The 24,808-nt window shown below is 41.2% G+C and overlaps 2 protein-coding genes across 3 annotated transcripts in view; both read left to right on the forward strand.

Annotated features, from left to right (window-relative positions):
- Positions 1-10,282, forward strand: part of LOC123510349 (mucin-22-like) — a 52,549-nt gene extending 42,267 nt beyond the window's left edge. The window contains exons 4-12 of the mRNA XM_045265424.1: positions 718-1,280; positions 1,373-2,641; positions 2,719-3,414; positions 3,791-3,867; positions 4,182-4,282; positions 4,679-4,831; positions 5,026-5,141; positions 8,027-8,181; positions 9,101-10,282. Of these exons, the coding sequence (XP_045121359.1) occupies positions 718-1,280; positions 1,373-2,641; positions 2,719-3,414; positions 3,791-3,867; positions 4,182-4,282; positions 4,679-4,831; positions 5,026-5,141; positions 8,027-8,181; positions 9,101-9,259 (3,289 nt within the window). The 3' untranslated portion in view covers positions 9,260-10,282. The remainder of the gene's footprint in view (positions 1-717; positions 1,281-1,372; positions 2,642-2,718; positions 3,415-3,790; positions 3,868-4,181; positions 4,283-4,678; positions 4,832-5,025; positions 5,142-8,026; positions 8,182-9,100) is intronic.
- Positions 10,283-11,508: 1,226 nt separating this feature from the next.
- Positions 11,509-24,724, forward strand: LOC123510075. Of its 2 annotated transcripts, XM_045264864.1 has the most exons (7): positions 11,509-11,956; positions 18,190-18,426; positions 19,934-20,083; positions 22,573-22,704; positions 23,028-23,236; positions 23,554-23,788; positions 24,037-24,724. In XM_045264864.1, exons 1-7 carry the CDS (start codon positions 11,849-11,851, stop codon positions 24,127-24,129), a joined length of 1,164 nt encoding a protein of 387 aa, XP_045120799.1. In that variant the 5' UTR covers positions 11,509-11,848; the 3' UTR covers positions 24,130-24,724. The 2 variants fall into 2 exon arrangements, with proteins under 2 accessions (XP_045120799.1, XP_045120800.1); XM_045264865.1 differs by lacking the exon at positions 22,573-22,704 and having other exon boundaries at positions 11,510-11,956.
- The last annotated feature ends 84 nt before the right edge of the window (positions 24,725-24,808 follow it).

Raw genomic sequence — 24,808 nt, forward strand, 5'->3', positions numbered from 1 at the left:
TATTCTCATGTATTTTTTGTGTGGTGTTATTTTGGTGTCTATAATTGATTTGGTGTTTTATTGGTTTATCTTTAGTAATTTATCGATTTGCTGTTTCCTTGTGCCGATTATTTTATATTGGTTTCATTAATTGATTTGGTGTTTATTCATTTTTTTTATTTATTTTTTTTTTTATTTGTCGATCTTATTGTTTCGTTGTGTCGATTATTTTATGTTGGTTTTGTTTGAGTGTCGATTGATCCTTCGTTCTGGTCAATTGTGAGTTTATTCTTTGGTTTGGTCATTAGCCGATTTCGTTCTTTCATTGAATTTTGTGTTGATTGTTCTATTAATTGTTTTTGGTCAATTGTCTATCAACCCTCCAGTTATTTTGGTCATGAGTCGATTAAACATTTGATCATTTTGGTATTGAGTAGACTGCTTTAACAACACTACCTAACTGTCTCAATCCCTCAATTATTCTGCACATGAGTAAACTAACCCTTCCTCCACCACATGTACTCTTGCCACACACCCCCACTAAACTACACGTGAAATTGGATTAGGTTAACTTAGATTAGATAAGGTTAAGCTAGGTCAGTCTTATAGTAATGTCCATCTTTTTCCTGCAGTTTCTCACGCCTTCACTAACCCACACACGAAAATGAATTAGGTTAAGTTACGTTAGGTTAGGTTAGATTAGATCAGCCTCGTACTAATGTCCACTTTTTCCTGCAGCTTCTACTTCGGGTCGTGCTGCAAACTGCCAAAAGGTACCATCATCAGTGAGCATCCCAACGACATCTCCAACCAGATCGACAGCTCGGAGGAATCAGAGACGACACAGGAAGAGCCAGAGAGTGAAGGAACAGACGTAGGGCACGGCGAGGAGAGCGAAGGAGACCCGGATTCCACTTTATCGGAGGAAGATGGAAGTGATAAACCAAAGCCTGAAATTCCTGGTTACGTTGAGCCCAGTACTGCCTCCCCTGTGGGTCTCGGCCCGATGGAACCCACGAGTGAAGGAGAAGCAGCAGGAGAACAAGACGGAATGCAAGAGACTGTGGGAGGACAACAGACAGGACAGGCAGACAGTACAGAAGAGACAGTAGGAGAACAGACAGACAGTACAGAAGCTGGCGTACAAGGAACACTAGAAGAACAGCAGGAAGATGGAGAAGGACAAGAAGGCGTACAAATGACAACTGGAGGACAAGGAAGCAGTGTAGAGAGTGGAACGGAAGGACAGTTAGATAGTACAGAAGATGGTGTAGAGGAGAAGCAGGACAAACTGACAGTGTAGAGGAGGCAACTGGAGGACAGCAGACAGTAGGTGGACAGACAGACAGCGGAGAGGAGGGGACAGAACAAGGCGCAGCTGGAGGACAAGCAGATAGTGCAGAGGAGGGAACAGGACAACAAGAAACAGGAGGACAGCAGACAGAAGGACAAACAGACAGCGTAGAGGAGGCAGCAGGAGGACAAGGAGCAACAGGAGGACAAGTAGACAGTGCAGAGGACGCAGCAGGAGAGCAACAGACAGTAGGAGAAGCGGACAGTACAGAGGATGGACCGGGAGGACAACAGACAGCAGGAGAAGGAACAACTGAAGGACAGACAGACAGTGAAGAGGATGGAGCAGCGGCAGGACAAGCAGACAGTGTAGAAGAGGGACCGGGAGGACAACAAGCAGCAGGAGAAACAGATAGTGTTGAGGATGGTGTGTCGGGGACAGTAGGAGAACAAGACGCAGCGGGAGGACAAGAGACAGCAGGGGAACACGACACAGCGGGAGGACAGGAGATGGCAGGGGAACAAGGCACAGCGGGAGGACAGGAGACAGTAGGGGAACAAGACACAGCGGGAGGACAGGAGACAGTAGGGGAACAAGACACAGCGGGAGGACAGGAGACAGTAGGGGAACAAGACACAGCGGGAGGACAGGAGACAGTAGGGGAACAAGACACAGCGGGAGGACAGGAGACAACAGGGGAACAAGGCACAACGGGAGGACAGGAGACAGCGGAAGGAGAAGATACAACTGAAGGACAAGATGATGGTCTGCCAACAACAACAGTAGGACAAGAAGCAGCGGGAGGACAAGACACAGCAGGAGGACAGGCGGCAGTAGGAGAGCAGGATACAGCAGGAGAGCAAGTGGCAGCAGCAGAAGGAGAAGAATCATCCACGGAAGGACCTATCGCACCCACTTCTGACGGGGAAGCAGAGAGCGAGACCCCAACACAAGGGACTGAAGAGGACCCGGTGGAGGGTACGGAGGTGAGCGTGGCAGTGGACCCCTCCCCCTCCACAGGCCCGCTGGATCCCACCACTCCCTCCGCTGACCAAGATGGAGGAAACGCTGAAGGAGAGACTGAAGGGGTAACCGCAAGCATTGATGGCGTGGAAACAGTGACCGAGGCTTCAGCAGATACAGGTGCTGAAGGGGTAGATGAAGGAGTCCCTGGAGAAGGTGAGGCTACTGAAGATGACAGCCAAGGTACTGAAAGCGCGACGAGTGCTGCAGTGACACAAGACCCTCAAGTTGCCTCTGATGGCCAGGACACTACAGAAGCACCAACCTCAGAGGAAACTGACGAAGGCGCAGCAGGTGGCTCAACTCCTGCTGATATCGCCTCCCCGACCCCTGTGGGAGCTCCAGGCACTGAGGCACCCGAGGAGGACACCACGATAACGCCCTTGGCACAAACAACCAAATCTGATGAAGGACTCCTGAAGGAGACAGCCATGAGGAAGGCGTGGATTCCTTGACCACTCTCCGCCAACCAGAAGTCCACCACACCACCACCACGCACTCAGACCCTCCCGTCACCACACTCAGTCCCGCGTCCGGTGAAGTGGAGACGACCGTATCAGTAGTGACTCAAGAGACGACCCTTCCGAGTATCCTTCCTACGACCCTCATCCCAGTCGCCTCATCCTCCGAGGACACAAGTTCGTCCAGTGAGTCCACGGCGGCGACTTCTAGTCCAGAGACCACCACAATCTCCTCAACGTCCTCGGAAACTACCACAGGCTTCGCTCCGATCGTCTTCCCCGGACCAACCGCCGGTACGGAGCAGCCCACGGAAGGACCTTTACTAACGACCTTCAGACCGTTAGTTGTACGGCCAATAACGATGCCACCACCCACTACACTGAGGCCTCAACCCATCACACAGAAGCCAGCACCCACTACAGTGGAGCTTCAGCCCACCACACTGAAGCCAGCAACCACTACACTGAAGCCAGAGTCAGAGAGCTCCGAGGAAGTAACACAGAGCTCAAGCGTACCTTCAACCTCCCAAAAGCCGCAGTCTTCTTCAGAGGAAGTTGGTGGAGGCGACAGTGGTGAGGGAGAAACCGCAACGGAGGGGATACAGGAAGAAGTGGACAAGTTGCTCGAGATGCTGAGTAATGCTGAGGCTAAAGACAGTGAGTGATTGGTTTGTGTGCGTTGTTGCAGGCACGTAGATAAGACACAGCTTCATGAACCCTGGGATTGATGGACGACTTTCTTATCATTCTGTTACATGTTCTTTTTGACATCAATGCAGAAAACGTTTGGCATATGATAGATTGAGTCAAAGTTTGGTTAATCACCAGTAACTTTTATGACTTTTATTAATTGCTACTCCTAAGACAATTGAGGTTCAGACTGAAACTTTACCATTTCATTATCTCTTTCATTAAATGGTAACACTTCCATTTTGTCAGAAGCTGCAACTCAATTATAAACATTTGAATTCTTACTTCTTGTACCTAATATTTGACCCTTCTTTCCCTCCCTATCCTCCTCCACCCCCACCAGTCTGCGGCAGGCCGGTCTATCCTACGCGCAGGATCGTCGGAGGTGAGGAAGCCTCCTTTGGGGAGTTCCCTTGGCAGGTGAGTTAAAGTCCTTTCTATTACTTTCCTCTATTACTTCTCTTATTCTTAGATTTAATTTACTTGCTGAATATTGCCACTGATTGGTCACAGATCGTGTTTACTAGTGAGGTAATCATGTTGATCCTTATACTGTCTTTCTTGTTCTTCCATCAATGTCTCGAAGGAAGAGTAAGGTAAGGCTGCACGGATCACACCTTACTGTTAGCGTTGTATTCTTCATAACGTGCCTGCTTGAACTGCCATCCACGTTTATAAATGATATACGAGTACACATTGCAATGCATATTTGCTGAGCTGCACCTCCTCCACAGGTGTCCCTTCGGCAGTGGAGGCACGTGACCTTCCTGCACAAGTGTGGTGCGGCACTGATCAACAGGAACTGGGTCATCACAGCTGCCCACTGCGTTGAGAAGTAAGTTAAGACACTTCTATGAATCCAGACCTCTTTGACTTCAATTAGCGATGTTTAAAGCGCTGATAGACTGTGGCAGAAAACGTCGGAGAGGATTTGTAGCTATTTTCTTGGTTTCTTAGCTAATTTTCGTACTTTATGATGATCTACTTAAACATGAACACACGAGGAAAAACGACCCACAAATATTAGCACCACCGACCCATGAAGATTCACCGGCGTCTGACAAACATGATTTCTTCATATTACAATGACCCACGAACACACACCCACACCCACCCACCTAAACACCCACCCACCCACACACACACACACACACACACACACACACACACGCACACGTCTTAGCGCCTCACAGTCCCCTAGCAAGGCCCTCACTGTCCCTCTTCCCGCCAGCGTGCAGCCAGAGGAGCTTCTCATTCGCCTCGGGGAGTTTGACCTCGAGAGATCGAATGAACCATACCCGTTCCAGGAGAGGAGCATTCAGATTATCGCCTCGCATCCTCAGTTTGAGCCCCGGACCTTTGAATATGACTTGGCTCTTCTCAGGTGAGTCCAGAATGTAACACTTTTATTTATTCACCCATTTACTTATTAATTTCTGTACTAAGACGGACACTGGTCTAAGGTGACAAAAAAGAACGAGGGAGTTCCACTGAAGTGCTTGTTACTACAAAAAATAGTCAAAAGGATCGTTGCAAATACTGGGATAAATGTTGCTATAAAATCTCCTTCATTTCTAGATTCGAAAAGCCCATTGACTACATGCCCAACATCATCCCTATCTGCATCCCACAAGACGACTACTCCTTCCTCAACGAAACTGGCTACGTCACTGGATGGGGCCGACTGTATGAAGGTGAGGCGCTGATTGGGACTGAGAGGGGGGCGAGATGGGAGGTTGTGGATGGTAGTAAGAGGATAAGGAAGACTGGGGCAGGGTGTGGGAGAATGCGTGAAGCTGTGAGAGACTGTGGAAAGGTGTTAGAAGATGTGGAGAGATTTATGAAGCAGTTGAAGGCTGTGAGAGGTTGTTGGGATGCTGTGGAAAGCTATGGCAGGTTATGTAAAGCTATTGGGAGAGTGTTGAAAGCTATGGGATTCTATGGGAAGGCTGTGTAAGGCTGTGGGAAATTGTGGAAGGTTCTGGCAGGCTGAGGAAGGCTGTGGGAGTCTATGGTAAGGTATGAGAAAGCAATTGGTCCTAGGGAAATTAGAAGGTGCCCATAATGAAAGGCCTGAAGGTTACTGGGTTTATGTTTGAGGTATGAGACTATACTGAAGGGTTTGGAAGCTTACGTAGGTTTATACTTGGGGTGCAAAACTACAGTGAAAGGGACAGACTGGTTGAAAGGGTTTGTATGAGGGATATTGGACTATATAATAAGTCTAAAGGTTTGTGTTGGTGTTTCATTGGGGGAATTTACTGTAGTGAATGGCTCAGAGGTTGTTGTGTGTTATTTATGGTGTATATAGTGTGTGTGATTCCCTTGGGATATTTATTTTGTTTGTTTTGCTTGTACATTGTTAAAAGTTTATCTTAGATTGTTGTTAACATACTCTTACATGTTTTAATGCTTGTTGCAGCCTGAATGAGGTACAAATCTCCTTACAGTATTTGATTAACAATTGTTTTGCATGGAATTAAAGCTATTCTAATTTAATCCTTAGTCATTTATAGAAATGATCTAATTAGTATGTGTTTGTATATTTGGCATGCATATAGAGATGCTAATTTCTTTTACAATTATGCTTCATTCATCTTAATGTTTTGTATGTAAATATGATTCTTTTATCAGCTCCCCTGAAAATATTTTATACATAAAGTTGTTTGTCAGTGAAATTTCCTGATGTACAAAGTGATGTTTTTTGTTCCGTAATTCATGTTTCTCTCCACCTTGATGTCATGCATGAAAAAACAAGTTTGTTTTCATAGTTTTTTTTTTTTTTAATCTTTATAATTGAATGCTAGCTAACATTTCAGCCTCTCAGCATAGTTTGCACTCAACAGTTTCACTTCCAGTTCGCTCTCTGTGGCGGTGATTCTACCTTGCCTTATTTTGAAACAGCAAGTTATTTTCACGGCTCTGCTGCATTTTCCTAAAACAAAACACTTGTGCACTGGCTGATAAAAAAAAGTGTAAAGTTTGCTTTTCTTCGGCAATTATTTCCTTATCTTATGTTTCTGCTTTCATTTATTTTCTGTTGTCATTCAATTTCTTTCCTTTATCTTGGCTTGTGTAAATTACTGTTTAATGAGAAAGATTCTGTCTTTCTTCTATGAATGACTTTCTTACATTTGCATTCTGTTCTCTTATCATTTCATGTTTTATTTGCCTCCTGTAACTTATCTCATCTCTCTAACACAACTATCCATATACTGATAAAATGTATGGATTCCGATTCTTTTTTCCTAGTTCGTAGTCGTTCCTTGTCTTATATTTTCTTTCGTTCTCTATTGCTTCTTAATTTCTGTTCCTTCATCTTGCCTCCTGTCGTACATACTCTCCACCTAAGACAAGAGGACGACGTGAAAAAAATCGTACACACACTGACAAACTATCGTACTGTACATATAATCAGTACACGAACTTTCTTTTCCCAAGTTCTTTATAGAAATATTCACTCACATACTGCCTTGTCAGTCTCTATATCTTAATCTTCAATGATAAACCACATAAATAAACTGTGCATTGCGAAATCTGCCTGTTCTAAACTCAAGTAGTCTGCAGTTGCGTGAGTTTAATTGAAGTAGACTGGGTGGAGGTATTAAAATAAATAGATAAATAGATAGAATAAATAAGAAAATAAATAAACTCTTATTTTGTAATATATCGAGAGCTCATCAACGAACGTCATGCTCAACTACACTCATTTTCTTCCCCTTAACAATCCACTGCAATATATTTTTTCCTTGACGATTATTTTTATTATTCTCTCAACCCTACTACTACTATAATGTGAATTTATGAACACCACTTTTTTTTTACTTTCCACAACACCACAACTACCTCCAACCTGCGCACCAAGTAAACATTGCTGAGTGTATATAGAAACATAATCACTGGCCACATCTGACATTAACTTAACCCCTTCAGTACTGGAAGCATTTATAACCTCGAGTTTTGTGTACCATTATACCATTTTACTAACAGTAGGAAGGGTGTATGGAGGTCAGAAGATCAATAGCCACAATCCTCACTATTTCAATCCCCCTACATGAGTTTCTGAAGTTGTATAAAATCACCAAATAGTAACCAGAATGAATATGGAAACGTGGCATGGTACTGAAGGGGTTAAGTCTGGCCCTGCATGCTGAAGGTTTTGTCCTCACCCACCCACCACCCACCACACTCACCGCCTCACCACCGCTTAGCCCTTCACTTGGCATGACACTTACACCTGGATTGTGTGTGTGTGTGTGTGTGTGTGTGTGTGTGTGTGTGTGTGTGTGTGTGTGTGTGTGTGTGTGTGTGTGTGTGTGTGTGTGTGTGTGTGTGTGTGTGTGTGTGTGTGTGTGTGTGTGTTTAAGGAAGAGGGGAAGCTGGCCAAAAGCAAGAAAAAACAAAAAAAAAGGCTCACTTGATTTACAGTTCCCTAAAAGATTAGTAGAGTTAGCCAAGCCTCTGTGTGTGTGTGTGTGTGTGTGTGTGTGTGTGTGCAATAGACTTGACTAGAGAGACCACGACACCACGGCACTCGAGACTAACTCCTTCCCTATCCCTCTCCTCCTTGCCCCCCCAGACGGCCCCCTCCCCTCTGTGATGCAGAAGGTGACAGCGCCCGTCATTGCCAACCAAGATTGTGAGCAAATGTACAGGTTGGCAGGTTACGTGGAGCACATCCCTAACATCTTTATCTGTGCGGGCTTCGAGAAGGGCGGCAAGGACTCGTGTGAGGTGAGGCACTCATAAAATACTTTGGTTTCCCCTTCAGGACTTCACTTTTCGGAGTCTACGGGGAAATTATAGCGAATCAAATCCTTTCATTAAACCTTGTCGTTCTTTCTTTTTTCTCCTCTCTCTCTCTCCCTCTCCTCTGTCTCTATCTCCTGCCGCCCCTCCTGTACCATAGACGGGCCGCTACACTCCAAGATACAGAAGGTGATGCTGCCTGTGGTAAGCAATGAGCAATGTGTTAAGATGTACCTGAGGAATGGCGGCCTTGTAAGCATCCCCAGAATCATGATGTGTGCGGGATATGACGAGGGGGGAAAGGACGCCTGCGAGGTAAGTGTGCGGAACCTTTCTCGAGACACTCTTCTATCCTGACCCTGATAATGAGTGACTCTTGCAGGATAACAGAGATCATTTAAGAATATAAGAACGTAATGAAATAAAGGAAGCTGCAAGAAACCATAAGGTATATACTAGTAAGCAGTCCTTCAATCATCCTCATCCATGAATCTATCTAGTCTTTTAAACTAACCGCTCTCACAAATTACAGAGTCCATTTCATTTTAGGTTTGCGTAGATGTAGATACTTGCAACTCCCTAAAAAACAGGAGTAGTAGAATCATAATAGACGACCATTGTATTCTTAAAAGTCCTTATTAACTTTCTGACTGCTGTGGTTGCCTTCTGTCAGCATTAGATCACAACAGAAGAAATAAGAGACATGGATTCCATCTTTCCTAAGCTATAGAAATAAGATTTATAAGAGACTACAATAGATTAATCCTTTAAGAAATTTAGATGATTACGAGAAAAAAAATATAACTAAAACTGATAGAATTAATTCGACACTAAAAATCCAGCCTTGGGAGACGTGACACGTGAATCTGAGCGTGACAGGTGCTAAAAGTGTCTCTCCTTGCAGGGTGACTCAGGCGGCCCACTGGTGATCAAGAGAGGCGACAGCTGGAGTCTGGCAGGAGTCATTTCGTGGGGTATTGGATGCGCCCTTCCTAACCAGCCAGGAGTGTACACCCGGATATCAGAATTCAGGTCATGGATTGAGAAGATTGTCGTGTTCTAGTTAATCTGATTGACTTTATGATTGGTTGACTGATTTATTTGACTGATGATCCCCGAGTGCGCTTAACGTTGATGTATTTCATGATTTTTTTTTGTTTTGTTTTGCTAGTAGTGTTTATGTTCCTTTTTTTCCTTTTTTTTTTGTGGTGCAATGCAATGTTGTGATGATCTTGGTGTTAATTTTATTTATCTATCTATCTGTTCACCTATTTATTTATTTATTTATTTGTCTATTTATTTATTTACAGTATTCGTCCCTTTGTCTTATATAAAGTTACGATATATTCTCTCTCTCTCTCTCTCTCTCTCTCTCTCTCTCTCTCTCTGTTAGCCAAGATGATGGGTCCTATTACGTTAGTTGTTGTTGTTTCTTGTTATTGTTGTTAATATATTCTCGTTTATTTATTATAACTCTCACTGGTGATATATACGATGTGCGTGCGTGCGTGCGTGCGTCATTGATTAGTAAGATACGAATTTAATTTTAGCGACCAGCATTAAAATCACTGACGGAGTATTAGTGATTAAAATAGATAAAAAAAGTAATCATCCATCACTACATTCTTATTACGAGGCTAAAGAAAATGATGATTGTGAATTTACCTACGTTGTATCCAAATGAATATCGAAAGATGAATATTTATTAGAAATTCATTGGAGAAAAATAGATCTAAGATAAAAAAAAAAGTACCATGAATTACATGAATTTTTCTGAAGGTGTAAAAGTGAGCTGTGTTTTATAGAGGATCGAGTCCCATGTGTGGCTCTCCTTGTAAGCCTCGATCCTCCTTTTGTCTCCAGGGAAGGGTGTTTAATCCCTTATAACACTGGCATTAGATCGCATGTTTCGTGAGAGGCCGTGTGTGTGTGTGTGTGTGTGTGTGTGTGTGTGTGTGTGTGTGTGTGTGTGTGTGTGTGTGTGTGTGTGTGTGTGTGTGTGTGTGGCGTCATTCTTGTCATCGCTTATTCTTTATTATCATTTGTTCATTTTCATCACAATAAACGGGAGAAAATATTATCAATATGTCTGCTTATTATTCTCATTCCTGTTTGGCATTCCCATTCCCTGTTTGGCATCCTCATTACCCGTAACTGCCCCTCTACCTATAATTCTTGTTGCGTTCCAAATATGCCCTCACTTTTCTTGGCCTATCTATCTATCTGTCTATTAATACATCCAGTAGCATGACTCATTTTCATATTCATTCTCCGTTCTATTTGGCAATTTTGTGCAGCTTCAAAACTTATGTGGGGATAAAAATAGTGAAGACTCTGGCCATTAACCTTCTGACCTCCATAGACCCTTTCTGGTATAAATAGAATCGTCTAAACTCAAGGTAGAAATGCGTCTCAGTACTGAAGGAGTTAATCTTATCTGTCTATCTGTTTATTTACCTATTCATCTATCTATCTTTCTATCACTCTCTCTATGAATCTATTTATGAAACATCGATTAAAAACAAGGTGTATTTCCATCATACATCATGCACACCACATTAATTTCTTACTTACGGTCACTGAAGGCGAGACGTGACTTCTCTTCACCTCACCACACGACGAAACGAGTGTCCCTAATATTTCACTGAGGATTGAAGTCATCACTGAAGTCACCACTGAAGTCACCACTGAAGTCACCACTGAAAGAAAGGAAGGAAAAAGATTGATAAAGGATAAGTAAAAGAGAAAAATGCTCAAAACGCTCCCAAACTCATTTCTCTCACGGGAAACTCATGATCCTAAAAGGCTGGAAAAAAGGGGTAATTTTCTCAGATGCTCCTCAATTTTTGCTGTCATAAAAAGAATAAAAAAATGTTCCTTGTAATGTTGAGGTTTTACGGAGATGAGCCAAGATGAGTCAATGGTTCAGAAACGACGTATATTTATTGAATTTACTCTTTTTTTACACTAAACAAAAAGAAAAAGAGAATATTATGCATTTATCTACGTGCAATTCATCTTTCCGTGAATAGAAATGGTCTCTTCCCTGATCCTTTCAATAATGCATTCACTATTCACCCACTTTCTTATAATGAAGAACATTCATCCATAAGGGATCTGAGTGTCCTTCTTGATACCCGATCTTCACTCACTTATTAACATTGGCACAACTCTTTCTGCTTATATATTCAGCGACTTTTAACATTAATTTGACTTGGTTCACTGAAAAGAATATGAGAGAGAGAGAGAGAGAGAGAGAGAGAGAGAGAGAGAGAGAGAGCGTTTCATGAGCAGTATCAGGGGAGCTCTTGTCAGGAACACACCTCTCTTTCTCTCTCTCGCTCGGTCACTCACTCTCTAAGGAACGGTTTTGCTCTCTCATTCTCTCTCTCTCTCTCTCTCTCTCTCTCTCTCTCTCTTGCCCTTTCTTGTCCCTCTGTCTTTACCTAGTTCTTTTACGGTTCTATAAGTAAATAAGGAAGAAAAACCAGTAGAAATGGGCTGGTTATTCGCCTTTAGTGGAAGCAAAACAAAAAATACAAAGATAACTAGTAAAATGAGATAAAAGAAAGTGTTATTTGAAAAGCTCTACTCGTCATACGTGAAACAAAACTGACTACTGAACGAAATTACGTGAAAAAACAATAAGACAATGTTCCAAAAAGTCAGAATTCTTCAACTGTTGCAAAAAAGTTTCGACATCAACTCGGTGCTGAAGAAAAATGCGCCTCTGTTTGAAAAGCGACGAGGTGTGACACAGGTAAGGCTGGCTGGACGAATTTTCCCATAATCATCTGTAAATTAATCAACCTTCATTTTTATACTTGACTCTTAACCCCTTCAGTACCATGACGCGATTCCATATTCATTCTGCTTTAGTATTTGGTGATTTTATAGAGCTTTAGAAACTTATGTGGGTATTTGAATAGTGAAGACTCTGGCCATTATTCTTCTGACCCACCTAGACCCTTCCTAATGTTAATAAAATCGTCCAGTCATATACAAAACTTATGGTAAAAAAAAGCGTTCCAGTTTTGAAGAAGTTAAATAATTTCCACGTATCAAAAAAAGAAAATCAAGTTGATATTTTTCATTTCTTTGTTTTTTATATTCTCTCTCTCTCTCTCTCTCTCTCTCTCTCTCTCTCTCTCTCTCTCTCTCTCGGTGATCGTAGCAATGGTAAATATTCAATAAAGGTTTTATCAGATGCGTGGAGTATGTGAATATAAACATTAGAGCGTAGACATATAAAGGTGTTTTCAGAATGCTGGCACGTGTGTGTGTGTGTGTGTGTGTGTGTGTGTGTGTGTGTGTTAGATAGGAGTCCATCTTAATTTAGTTTCCTTTCAGTCAATAACTTGATAAATATATTACTTTGTTTTTCTGCCTTTTTGTCTTCCCGGCTCTTCATCTGTATCTATCTATCAATGTCTATCTCTCTGGTTGTCTCTCTGTTTGTCTCTATCTATTTATCTATCTGTTGTGATTCGGTTGTGTTATTCCTTTCTTTGATAGCAGAGAATCCCTCCCTCCTTCCCCCACCCTCTCTCTCTCTCTCTCTCTCTCTCTCTCTCTATCACGTGGTCAAGGAGAATAAGAGAGAGAGAAGCAACGATGAATGGACGGAAAGCGGTGGATGATATGACATGGAATGGAGGATAAAGAAAAAGGAAACAGAGAGAGGAAAAGTAAAGGAAGGAGAAGTGGGAGAAGACATGAGAGAGTTATAGAAGGGAGAGAAGAAAGAGAGGAATGAGAGAAAAAGAGAAATGGGGTAAAGGAAATAAAAAAAAGATAAGGAAGAAAAAAAGAGGACAGGAATACAAAGATAGCAATAAATATAGAGAAAATATGAAAAAATGAAGAAAAAGAAAAAAAAACACAAAGGAAAGGAAAATTAGAACACGGAGAAGGAAACAAAGAAAAAAAACTATTGCAAAGGAGAAAACAATGAAGAACTAAAAGATAAGAAAAAAAAACGAAAGAGAAGAGAAGGATAAAAGAATGATGGAAGTGGAATGAATGAAAGGAAGAATATGGAAAGATAAAAAAAAAAGGGATATGGAAGGATTTTTTTTTGTTTACGGGAATCAGCTGATATTGTTGCCATGACGACCGAAGTTTACATTACACCTTTACGAGATTTTTTTTTTTTTTTGAGATGACGTGTAGAGACTTTGACGCGAGTGTACACATAATTACACACACACACACACACACACACACACACACACACACACACACACACACGTGGATGGACACACACATCCACACACATGCTCGCACGCGTGAATGGACACACACACACACACACACACACACACACACACACACACACAGTTTCCTACATTTACATAGGGCTAGATCAAATTCCATATATTGTTTATTATAGTAGTAGTAGTGGTAGTAGTAGTAGTAGTAGTAGTAGTAGTGGTGGTGGTGGTAGTAGTAGTAGTAGTAGTAGTAGTAGTTGTTGTTGTTGTAGTAGTAGCAGTACTAGCAGTAGTAGTAGCAGTAGTAGCAGTGGTAGCAGCAGCAGCAGTAGTGGCAGCTGCTACAGCTACTACTACTACTACTACTACTACTACTACTACTACTACTACTACTAGCAGTGCAGTGGTGGTGCAGCAGCAGCAGCAGTGCAGTGGTGGTGGTGGTGGTGGTGGTGGTGGTAGCACCACCACCACCACCACCACCACCACCATCGGTGGCAGCAGGCGGCGGCAGCAGCAGCAGCTACTGCTGCTACTACTACTGCTGCTACTGGCAGCAGCAGTGGTGGCAGCAGCAGTGGTGGCAGCAGTGGTGTAGTGCAGGTGGTGGTGGTGGTGGTGGTAGTAGTAGTAGTAGTAGTAGTAGTGATGGTAATAGTTGTGGTAGTAGTAGCAGTAGTAGTAGTAATATTAGTAGCAGTAGTAGTAGTAGTAGCAGTAGCAGTAGTAGTAGTAGTTGTAGTTGTAGTAGTAGCAGTAGTAGTAGTAGTAGTAGTAGTAGTAGTAGTAGTAGTGATGATGGTGGTAGAAGTTTGATAGAATCTTAACAATGTAACAATGTAACACTATAACAGTGAAAATAGTACAATCGTCAATACTGTCCTAATAATGATGGGTGACTCTGTTGTCTTTATAACCTAATACTCTGTGGCCCGTTCATGTCCAAACATTATCTCATTTCTCTAAGATTTTACGTCCAATCACCACTCTCTCTCTCTCTCTCTCTCTCTCTCTCTCTCTCTCTCTCTCTCTCTCTCTTTCTTCTCTCTCTTGACCCCAAAAAATAAAATATCGATAAACATAAACAAAGAAATAAAACAGAAATACATTTTTCCTCCTCCTCCTCCTCCTCCTCCTCCTCCTCCTCCTCCTCCTCCTCCTCCTCCATCACCTTCTCCTTCTCCTCCTCCCAATCTTCCAAAACCAATTTACGAGAATATAATAATTTTCCTGGAAAGCGAAGAAAGAAAACAGTCCTTGCATCGAGTCTGTCCGTCTGTCTGTACCCGTCTGTTCTGTCTTAACTGGCGGCCCTATCAAATCCACTTTTCATGCCTGTCATCATCATCATCTCTCTCTCTCTCTCTCTCTCTCTCTCTCTCTCTCTCTCTCTCTCTCTCTCTCTCTCTCTCTCTCTCTCTCTCTCTCTCTCTCTCTCTCTCTCTCCATTTCATTATATCTCATTTCATACTTTATGATTTTCTTTTTTTCCACTTTCTTTATCATTTTCTTTATTTTCTTTTTCATTTTCAGCCTCGTAATCTCTCTCTCTCTCTCTCTCTCTCTCTCTCTCTCTCTTATCAATTCATCTATTGGTCAATCATTCAAAGTCTATTTATCTATCTATCCATTTACCTATCTCTTCACTTTAGATATAAAACGAGTGTAGATAAGGTAGCTCTCTCTCTCTCTCTCTCTCTCTCTCTCTTAGACGTGATGGTGGTGGTGGTCACGTGACTCGAAGACTCACGCCATCTAGTGAGAGGAGCTTCTTTTTTTAGGCTGCGTGTTTTTTTTTTTTTTTATGTCAGAAATTTGAGGTTCTGGTCTTTGTTTACTTCAGCTTACGACTTCGTGTGGCGCAGTACTAATTCTCTCTCTCTCTCTCTCTCTCTCTCTCTCTCTCTCTCTCTCTCTCTCTCTCTCTCTCTTTCTGGTCAATGGTTCTATTTATTTTGTAATTCACTTTCTTTTTTTGTGTTTACTCATAGGCTTATTACGCCCCCGACACACACACACACACACACACACACACACACACACACACTCTCTCTCTCTCTCTCTCTCTGGTCAATGATTCTATTTATTTTGTAATTCACTTTTTTTGTTTATTCATAGGCTTATTACGCCCTCAACACACACACACACACACACACACACACTCTCTCTCTCTCTCTCTCTCATCTTACTTTACTCGCTTGTGGCTTAACACTATTTTTCTCTCAATATCTCGTTTCATTTCTCATACACAAGCTACTATGCACGAGAATCCCGTGTAGTATTTGCAGTTTTCCCCTCCTGGTAACTTCCCCTTTCCCTTATCGTTTGTGTTTGAGGCTCCTCCTTCTCCCTCTCCCTCTCTTCCTCTCCCTCTCTCTTTCTCTCTCTTGACATGATAACCCGCCTCTTCTCCCTCTAATTGGATGAAAACGATGCCTAAACACCAATTATATTTTCAAGCAAACTGTGCGGTTAAAACTGTGTAGTGGTGATGGAGAACTGGTGGTGGTGGTGGTGGTGGTGGTGATGATAGCGGTGCAGAGTTTATATTTTTTCCCTTTTTTTTTTTCTGCTGGTGTAGTGCGGGTATGTGGTTATTTTGAGTCTGGGAAGAACTGCGCTTTGTTGAGGTTATGATGTGGCTGTGTGGCTGTGTGGTGAGGTGGTGGTGTGGTGGTAGTGACGTGAATGAAGTAGTATTGTTAGATTTAGGCAGTTATTACATATTTCCTGCGATTTGTTATGGTCTTCTTTCATTGTTAACTATTTTGAAGTCTTTGTTCTTATTTTACAGCCATCTCTGAACTTTATACTTGCTAAATATTGGAAAATCTATTCTTTTAATTTGTTTTCTTTCTTTCTTGTTTTTTTCTTATCGCCAACAGTTACTCATTCACTTCAATTATGATCTCTAGTTACTCAGTCTTTCCAGCCCAACCTAACCTAACCAATTCAAGCCTTTTACTTCACCTTTTCCATCTACCTCATTTACTTCAATTATTTCTTGTATCGTGGAAGTTAGAAACTATTACAACCACAATCTACCTTATCTAAAGCAAAAACACTCTTACGTACAAAGTTTCCCATTACTGTAGAATTTGAAAAACATTGGCCACATAAGTTGTATTTCAAGAGGACTCTTCTTTCAGTATCACGGTTTTTTAAGGGTAGTTTCATTGTTTCATTAACAGATTAACATGATTTCTACATTATCAATAGCAAAAACACTGCTATGGATAAATTTTAACATCTCTGTGGAAGTTAAAAAACATTGCCCACAAAACATATATATTCAAAAGACTATTCTATCAGTCATACGTTTTTCAAAGATAATTTGATGGTTCTATTGACAGATTGACATGATATCAAGTTTATCAAGAGAATGAAAACTCTTAGGAAAATGGTTTCTTATCCCTGTGAACTTTGAAAAATAGTGTTCACCTCATCTATATTTTTTAAAGCATGTTGTTTCAGTTAGATGGGTTTTCAAGGGTAGTTTGATAGTTGTATTGACAGTTTAATGGGATTTCTACTTTATATATAGCAAAAACACTCATACGAACCAAACTTCTCATATCTGTATATTTTGAAAATTGTGGCAACAAAACCTATGTTTTAAAATGACTCTTGTTTCAGTCACACACGTTTCTAAGAAAAGTTTGATGGTTTTATTTACAGATTATATTGATATCTACCTTTTCAAAAGAAAAAAACACTCTTACGATCAAAGTTCCTCATAACTGGAGAATTTAGAAAATAATGACCAAATAAGTTGTATTTCTAAAAGACTTGTTTGAGTAACACAGTTTTTTACGGGTAGTTTCATGGTTCCATTGACAGATTAACATGATTTCTACTTTATTAATAGCAAAAACCCTGCTATGGATAAATTTTATCACCTCTCTGTATTCTGAAAAATAGTGGCCACATATCATATATCTTCAAAAGACTCTTGTTTCAGTCATACGTTTTTGTAAAGGTAATGTGATGGTTCTATTGACAGATTGACATGATATCTACTATATAAAGGGCATAAAAACTCTTAGGAACAAAATTTCTCATTTCTGTGGACTTTGAAAAATATTGGTCACCTAACCTATATTTAAAAAATACTTGTTTCAGTCATACGGGTTTTTAAGGGTAGCTTAATAGTTGTATTGACAGTTTAATGCGATTTTTACTTTATATATAGCAAAAACACTGATACGAACCAAGCTCCTCATAGCTGTAAACATTGAAAATTGTGGCAACATAACCTATATTTTGAAATGACTCTTGTTTCTGTCACACGCGTTTTTAAGGGAAGATTGATGCTGCTATTCACAGATTACATTGATATCTACCTTATCAAAAGCAAAAGCACTCTTACGAATAAAGTTTCTTATAACTATAGAATTTGAAATATATTGGCCACCTAAGTCGTATTTCTAAAAGACTCTTGTTTGAGTAACACGGTTTTTCAAGGGTAGTTTCATGGTTCCATTGACAGATTAATATGATTTCTACCTTATTAATAGAAAAAACCCTGCTATGGATAAATTCTATGATCTCTCTGGACTTTGGAAAATCGTGACCACATAAATATATTTTGAAAAGACTCTTGTTTCATTCATACGTTTTTTAAAGGTAATTTGATGGTTCTATTGACAGATTGACATGATATCTACTCTATCAGTAACCAATACACCACAATTATAACCTCCATTTACACCTGGTGAGAGCAAAAGAGTTAAAGAAAAATGACTAGTAATAATAACGTAAAATAATGAACGGTTTTCAGGACACCATTAACAGTACCAAGACCAGTGAGGATGAGGGCAAAGATGACGATGCTGGTGGCGAGAAGAAGCGAGGAGGTGAGGAGAAGGAAGAGAGGGAAGACAAGGGCAGGGGGAGCTGTGTGGTGACGACGCTGGTGGGAGGCGTGCCAGAGGAGCAGCACCTGATGGAACACCACCACAACCTCATGTACGGTGGCTCCTCCCTCGCAGCCTTCGTCAAGAGGAGGAGGAAAGAGGTGAGAGAGAGAGAGAGAGAGAGAGAGAGAGAGAGAGAGAGAGAGAGAGAGAGAGAGAGAGAGAGAGAGAGAGAGAGAGAGAGAGAGAGAGAGAGAGAGAGAGAGAGAGAGAGAGAGAGAGAGACCACACCTAACATAAATAACCAACATACAACACTTCCAAATGGATGAATAAACAACAAAATACAAAAAAAAAAAACCGCAAAATACACAGCAAAATATCAACAAAAATAAAGAAAAAAAATGAGGAAATGACAAAATAATAACAAGGTCACAATGTTTAAAGCCTCAAATTTCTCATATTCCTGTTCCTTTATAACAAGACGTGAGGGGAATGAGAACCGTGACACCCGCCTTACTCTTCACGAACGAGCCGATCTTCACGCTAAGCTCCTGACGTGACAAGGTTCCTGAGACGATCGTGACGCAAGGCCGTGTTATACCTTGTCTCTTCGTTGTTATTAGCATTTTTACACGTGGATGATAGCGACCAAGGGCACACACACACACACACACACACACACACACTACATACATACATACAAGCCCTCACGAAATTACAGATGAATGGTAGATGGATGAATAAGGTAAAAATTGATTGAATGAATGGAATAAAGTATGTGAATATGCTAATGATAATAACGATGATAATGATAAGAAAATGAATAAGAATTAAAGAAAAAAGAAAAGGGAAAAAAGAAAAGAACAAGAAAAAGGATAACAAAAAGAAGAACAAGAAGGAAATAAAATAAGGTAAATTATAAAGAATGAGAATAAGAAATAAAGAAGAAAAGGGAAAAAGAAAAGAACAAAAACAAGAGCAAGAAAAAAACAACATAAGATAAATAAAGAAAACAAAAATAGATAAAGAGAAACGTTATTTTGCTATTACCCAAACCCACTTCCCCTCAAAGAAAAGGTTAACCAAAGAAGAGAGTTCCAAAAATGAAGTCCAATTTAGCTCCAGAGGGCGACACACGCAAACTGCCATCTAGCGAGCACTGCCAGAAACGTGCAATATACCAACACAAAGGCGACACTCGAGGCGACCCGCTGCCAGTGTCCCCCGTGATGGATGAGACAACATACTGACCGCCGCTGTGATCTCAACTCATCCTCCAGTTTTACATGATTCTTTTGGCCTTTCTTGATACAAATACTGATATAGCATAGCATAGTATAATGAATAAAGAGATTAAAAGTTACGATTCACATTCAATAACATAATGAAAAACAGTATTGCCTTAAAACAATTACTAGCACACCTACAGTCACAATTCCTTACTCATCTGCTTCGAAAATAAATACCGGAGCATAACACAACATATTTTTACCATTATTTGACATTTATCCTTTTATTTAGCTTACTCTCAGATCTAGAAGGGGACTGGCGACTGAGTGGGCCTTTTTCTTCGTTTAATGTTGCCCTTGGCCAGCTTTTCCCTCTTACGTAAACAAAAGCTACTTGGAAATACGAGACATACTTCACGACACCTATGCTTTACAGAAGGAACTCATCAAGCGATTCGAGGAGGTGGAGTCTTGGGTGAACGAACGAGACCCCAAACTGGCCAGGGACTTGTACATCCTAAGGGAGGCACACAAGGCTTACGAGATGACATGGTGCAGGATCAAGTACCACCCCAGCCTTCTCAAGGTACGCAACCGGGAAGAGATTCTAGAATAAGGTGATGGGGAGGGTGAGAAAAACCGATTGAAGGGTAAGGGAGAGAAAAAAAAGTAGGAATTGGAGGAAAAAGTACTTGAAAAATGAGGTAATGGAAAGGGTATTGAAAGCTGAGTGAAAAGTAAGGAAGAGAAAAGAGTAGGAATAGGGGAAGAAAGTACTCGAGAATAACGTGATGGGGAGGATGAGAGAACCTGAATGAAGAGTAAGGAAGAGAAAGGAATAAGAAATGGGGAAAAAATATTTGAGAATGAAGTAATGGAGAGGGTGTTGGAAGCTGAGTGAAGAGTAGGGAAGAGAAAAGAGAAGGAATAGGGAAAAAAAAGTACTTGAGAATGAAGTAATGGACAGGGTGTTACAAGTTAAATGAAGAGTAAGGGAGAGAAAGGAAAAGGAATGGGAAAATACTAAAGAATAACACGATGGAAAAGGTGATAGAGGGGAAATGAGTAAGGATGAGAAAAGGGTACGATTAGGTCAGGTTAGGTTAGGTTCACAGTACGGAAGGGGAAAGAAGTTCAAGGATAAAGGATAGTCAAGAATGAAAAATAGAGAGGAACCGGATGAGGAACAAAGACCATGTGGATAGAAAAATGAAAAAGATAGCGAAAGGAACTGAATGTAGAATGAAGAAGAGAGGGAAGTGAATGATGATGAGAAGGAAAGTTAAAAAAGAGGAAAGAAAGGAAGAGAATGCAACAACAAACACTGGAATTAAACAGTGAAAACAATGATAAAGAAGAAGAATAAGTAAGGAATAGCAAGAGAAGAGTGGATAAAGAGAAGATAGGAGAAAAATATAATTAATGGGTGGAATGTCATGAAAAAGTAAAGAAATCTAAATCATATATCACTTTACTCTTTACTAATTAAATTATCTTGCCTCAATTATCATTAAACATAGATAAAATGAACCATAGCACCTGCACTCACCCTTAGCACACCTGAGCACACCTGAGCACACCTGAACACACCTGTAATCTGCCAAGTCGTTGCAATTATATTCCAGGTAAGCGGAGGTGACGAAGGGGACGAGACCAATCAACTATCACAGGTGGGGGACTCTTCCAAACCTGTCCCCGTCACCCACACATCTGCAGCCGTCACCCATACACCTGTCCTCATCACCCACACACCTGTCTCAGTCACCCAAGTCCCTTTCACACCTTCCCCTCACATACACCTGTCCAACACTGCATCTATTCATGTCATCTATGTCCCCTTTTACACATGTGCATTTTTTACCTGTCCCAATCATACCTGTATTCCGTCTATACCTGTCTTTTCATTCCCACACACCCACCTGTTTTGCATATACACCTGTACTTTCTCTTTCTATGTCTTCCTTTGTCAATTTCTTCCTAATTCTCGCATACCTATACATTTCTGTCTCTTGTCTATCACACATCCTCTGTCTATTCCTGTCTGTTTTTTTTTCCACTGAGTTATATCTTTCTCTGCCTCTTCTGTCTATCACACACATCTTTCTCTACAAATTTCAGCATATTTCTCACTCAGCAGTACTTTTCTGTGCTTCTTCTGTCTATTACACACATCTTTCTCTACAAATTTCTGCATGTTTCTCACTCAGCAGTACTTTTCTCTGCCTCTTCTGTCTATCACGCACACCTTCTTTCAATTTCTGTCCGTCTCGTAGCTGCTGTACCTTCCCACACCTGTCCTTGTTGATATTTATGGTGCACATTTGACTTCTTTTATGAGCTCGTGCATATTCCAGCGTATAATTGAATGCAGTTTAATTCCTCCCGATGATTTACTCTACGTTGTCTCTTATTTATACCGAGGGTGACTTCATGTATTGAATAGCAAAGTGAAACGTGACATGTAGGTGCTCATTACTATTCCTTCCTTCCCTTCCCTATTAAGTCCATTGACACGTGAAGTTCGTAGTAAAAATCTCTAAATTAATCTTTTTTTTTCATTTTTAGTACGTAGATAAACAAAGAACAAATCGTTATCTATTTAAAGACAGAAGGAAGATAAAAATATATTATGCCCGTGTAAAAATAGAAAGTGAATCAGGAAAGAATGTATATTAATATCTCATAAAATACATTAATAAGGAGCCGTGCACGTTAATATCTCCATAATATCCTCTCTCTCTCTCTCTCTCTCTCTCTCTCGTGTCGTCACGCTTGTACACCTTCCCTCACGAATCCTCACCTGTCATGACGTCACACACACACACACACACACACACACACACACACACACACACACACACACACACACACACACACACACACACACACACCTGTACTACTAATTCCAATCTTTATTTTACTCCTTATTTTATCATTACCATTTAACATTCTTCCACATTTTTCTCACAGGTGGACGAAAGAACAACACTTTTGACTTTTTATAACCTTTTTTTTGACCTTCGACTGACCTTTGAACTAGGGCGTGGCATTGACCTGTGTTAGTTTACTTTACAGAGGAAGGAGGAGGAGGAGGGGGAGGAGGAGGGGGTGATTATTGAGGAGGAGAAAGAGGAGGAGGAGGAGGAGGAGGACGAAGGGCAGGAGGATATCGAGCGTCTTGTTGCCCCGAGTCCTGATCTGTCAATGGTGAGTGAGTGTGTGTGTGTGTGTGTGTGTGTGTGTGTGTGTGTGTGTGTGTTTGTGAATTTTTATAGGTGATGTCTTTTATGAGTATGTGTACGCGCAAGCACACACACACACACACACACACACACACACACACACACACACACACACATCCCTCCTCCTAACAATTTAAACATACATTTACTTAACCAACCAACCAACCATACACACACACACACACACACACACACACACACACACACACACACACACACACACACACACACCACCACCACCACCATCACCACCACCACCACCACCAACGCCCTGCTTCACCACACCAGGGCATCAAACCCCCAAGAATACCACCACGAATCAACATCCTCTGGCGAGTTCGACTGAGCGCGGCTGAGAAGGAGAGACAAGAGAGGCGAAGAAGACTCATGGAAGTTCGCGAGGAGCTAAAGGGAAGAGTTTCCTTGGCGTCTATGAATGGCAGTGTTAGAGGCGGTTTGGGGAGCCTCAGAGCGGGTTCCTTCGTCTCCCTGGCCAGGTAAGGACATGTGAAGGATATTTTGTGATTAGCCAAGTTAAAATTTATGGAGGAATTCGTTTTTTGCTTCTGTTTATGTGTGTAGTAGGTATACATCTGTCTTATCCCCTTGATGCGTTTCTATATTCACTCTGCTTACTGTGTGGTGAGTTTACACAGCTACAGAAACTTATGTAGGGGTGTAAGATAATGAAGACTGACCATTAATCTTCTGATCTGCATAGACCCTTCCTAATGTCAATAAAATGGTCTAATGGTACACAAATCATAAGGTAAAAATGTGTCTCAATACTGAAGTGGTTAACATCTTTCTGCAGACAATACCAGCCACGACCTGTAGGCCTATCCTCCCTCACCCCCCTGGAGGCCGCCCTAGATGAAGAAACAGGCCTCTCTCACTCCAGACGCTCCTTCCTCCCTGTGCGGAAAAACTCCTCCTCCTCTTTCCTCCCTCCTCCTTCCTACTCGGCACTCAAGAGGTCGGGAAGGATAAAGGTGACGGAATACAACACGAGCAAAAAGTCTCTCGCCTCTACCTTCCTTGGAAATAAGGTTCGTTTTAGTTTGTGTCTAATATTTGTGTTTTTTTTTTAGTTTGTGCTTATGAAGAAAACGAGATTCATTTGTGAGTTGGAATTAAAGTGATTTTAATGTTAAGTCAATTATTCAGTGACGTATCTTTACTTTTTTTTTTCGTTTTATCATTATTTTTGACGTCAACTTTTATTGCATTACTTTTATAGCTCTCTCTCTCTCTCTCTCTCTCTCTCTCTCTCTCTCTCTCTCTCTCTCTCTCTCAGACGTATCCGAAGAAAGTTACGAAAGTGAAGCCGTTCAGATTCCAAGAAGCAGGACGGAAGAGGAAACATATCTGCACCGTCCACCACTTCTAACTCCAACAAACCACAGCACACTGCCAATAACACCACAATTCACCACTACCCACACACAGATACATAGAATTAACGCCATAATGTCACCACATACTACATATCACCACCATAACCACAATATACCATTATCCACAAACTACCACGACTCACAGCCACACATTACGAACGTCACAAATTCACCACCAACCACACAACACCACTAACCACACACCATCACTCAAACACCATCGTGAACACCATAATTCACCACAGCAACCAAGATTAACCATACGTCTCTCCTTTCCACGGACCTAAGGAAGCACACGTGTGGTAGAAGACTCTCTCTCTCTCTCTCTCTCTCTCTCCGCCAATATGGATGTCTAATAAAGATAATAATGGTCATAATAAACTAATTACAACGAAACATCTTGGACTCTTATTTACTTGTCCCCAATGTGACCGTGACCCAGTGAGGATCTTGGATAGAGTTAAGAGTACGAAGAGGTGGAACAGGAGAGGTGAAGACTAAAGACTGACTTGCTGGGACTTCCCGATTGCCACATTTTTCTCACTCCCATGTTCAGAAATGCTTTACTCCCTCACCACGACTGTTTTCCAAGGCCTCAGAACTAATATAAATGAATAGAAATGTTGTAAATCTCTCACTAAAAAACATGAAAAATACCATAGGAAATGTGTA

The sequence above is a fragment of the Portunus trituberculatus genome, chromosome 28 (genome assembly GCF_017591435.1).
Source record: "Portunus trituberculatus isolate SZX2019 chromosome 28, ASM1759143v1, whole genome shotgun sequence".
NCBI lineage: Eukaryota > Metazoa > Arthropoda > Malacostraca > Decapoda > Portunidae > Portunus > Portunus trituberculatus.

Coding starts and splice junctions, on each gene's coding strand:
- LOC123510075 (XM_045264864.1), top strand. CDS start 11,849: ATGTTCCAAAAAGTCAGAATTCTTCAACTGTTGCAAAAAAGTTTCGAC. Junction 18,427..19,933: donor TCAAGAGGAGGAGGAAAGAG/GTGAGAGAGAGA, acceptor TATGCTTTACAG/AAGGAACTCATCAAGCGATT. Junction 22,705..23,027: donor CGAGTCCTGATCTGTCAATG/GTGAGTGAGTGT, acceptor TCACCACACCAG/GGCATCAAACCCCCAAGAAT.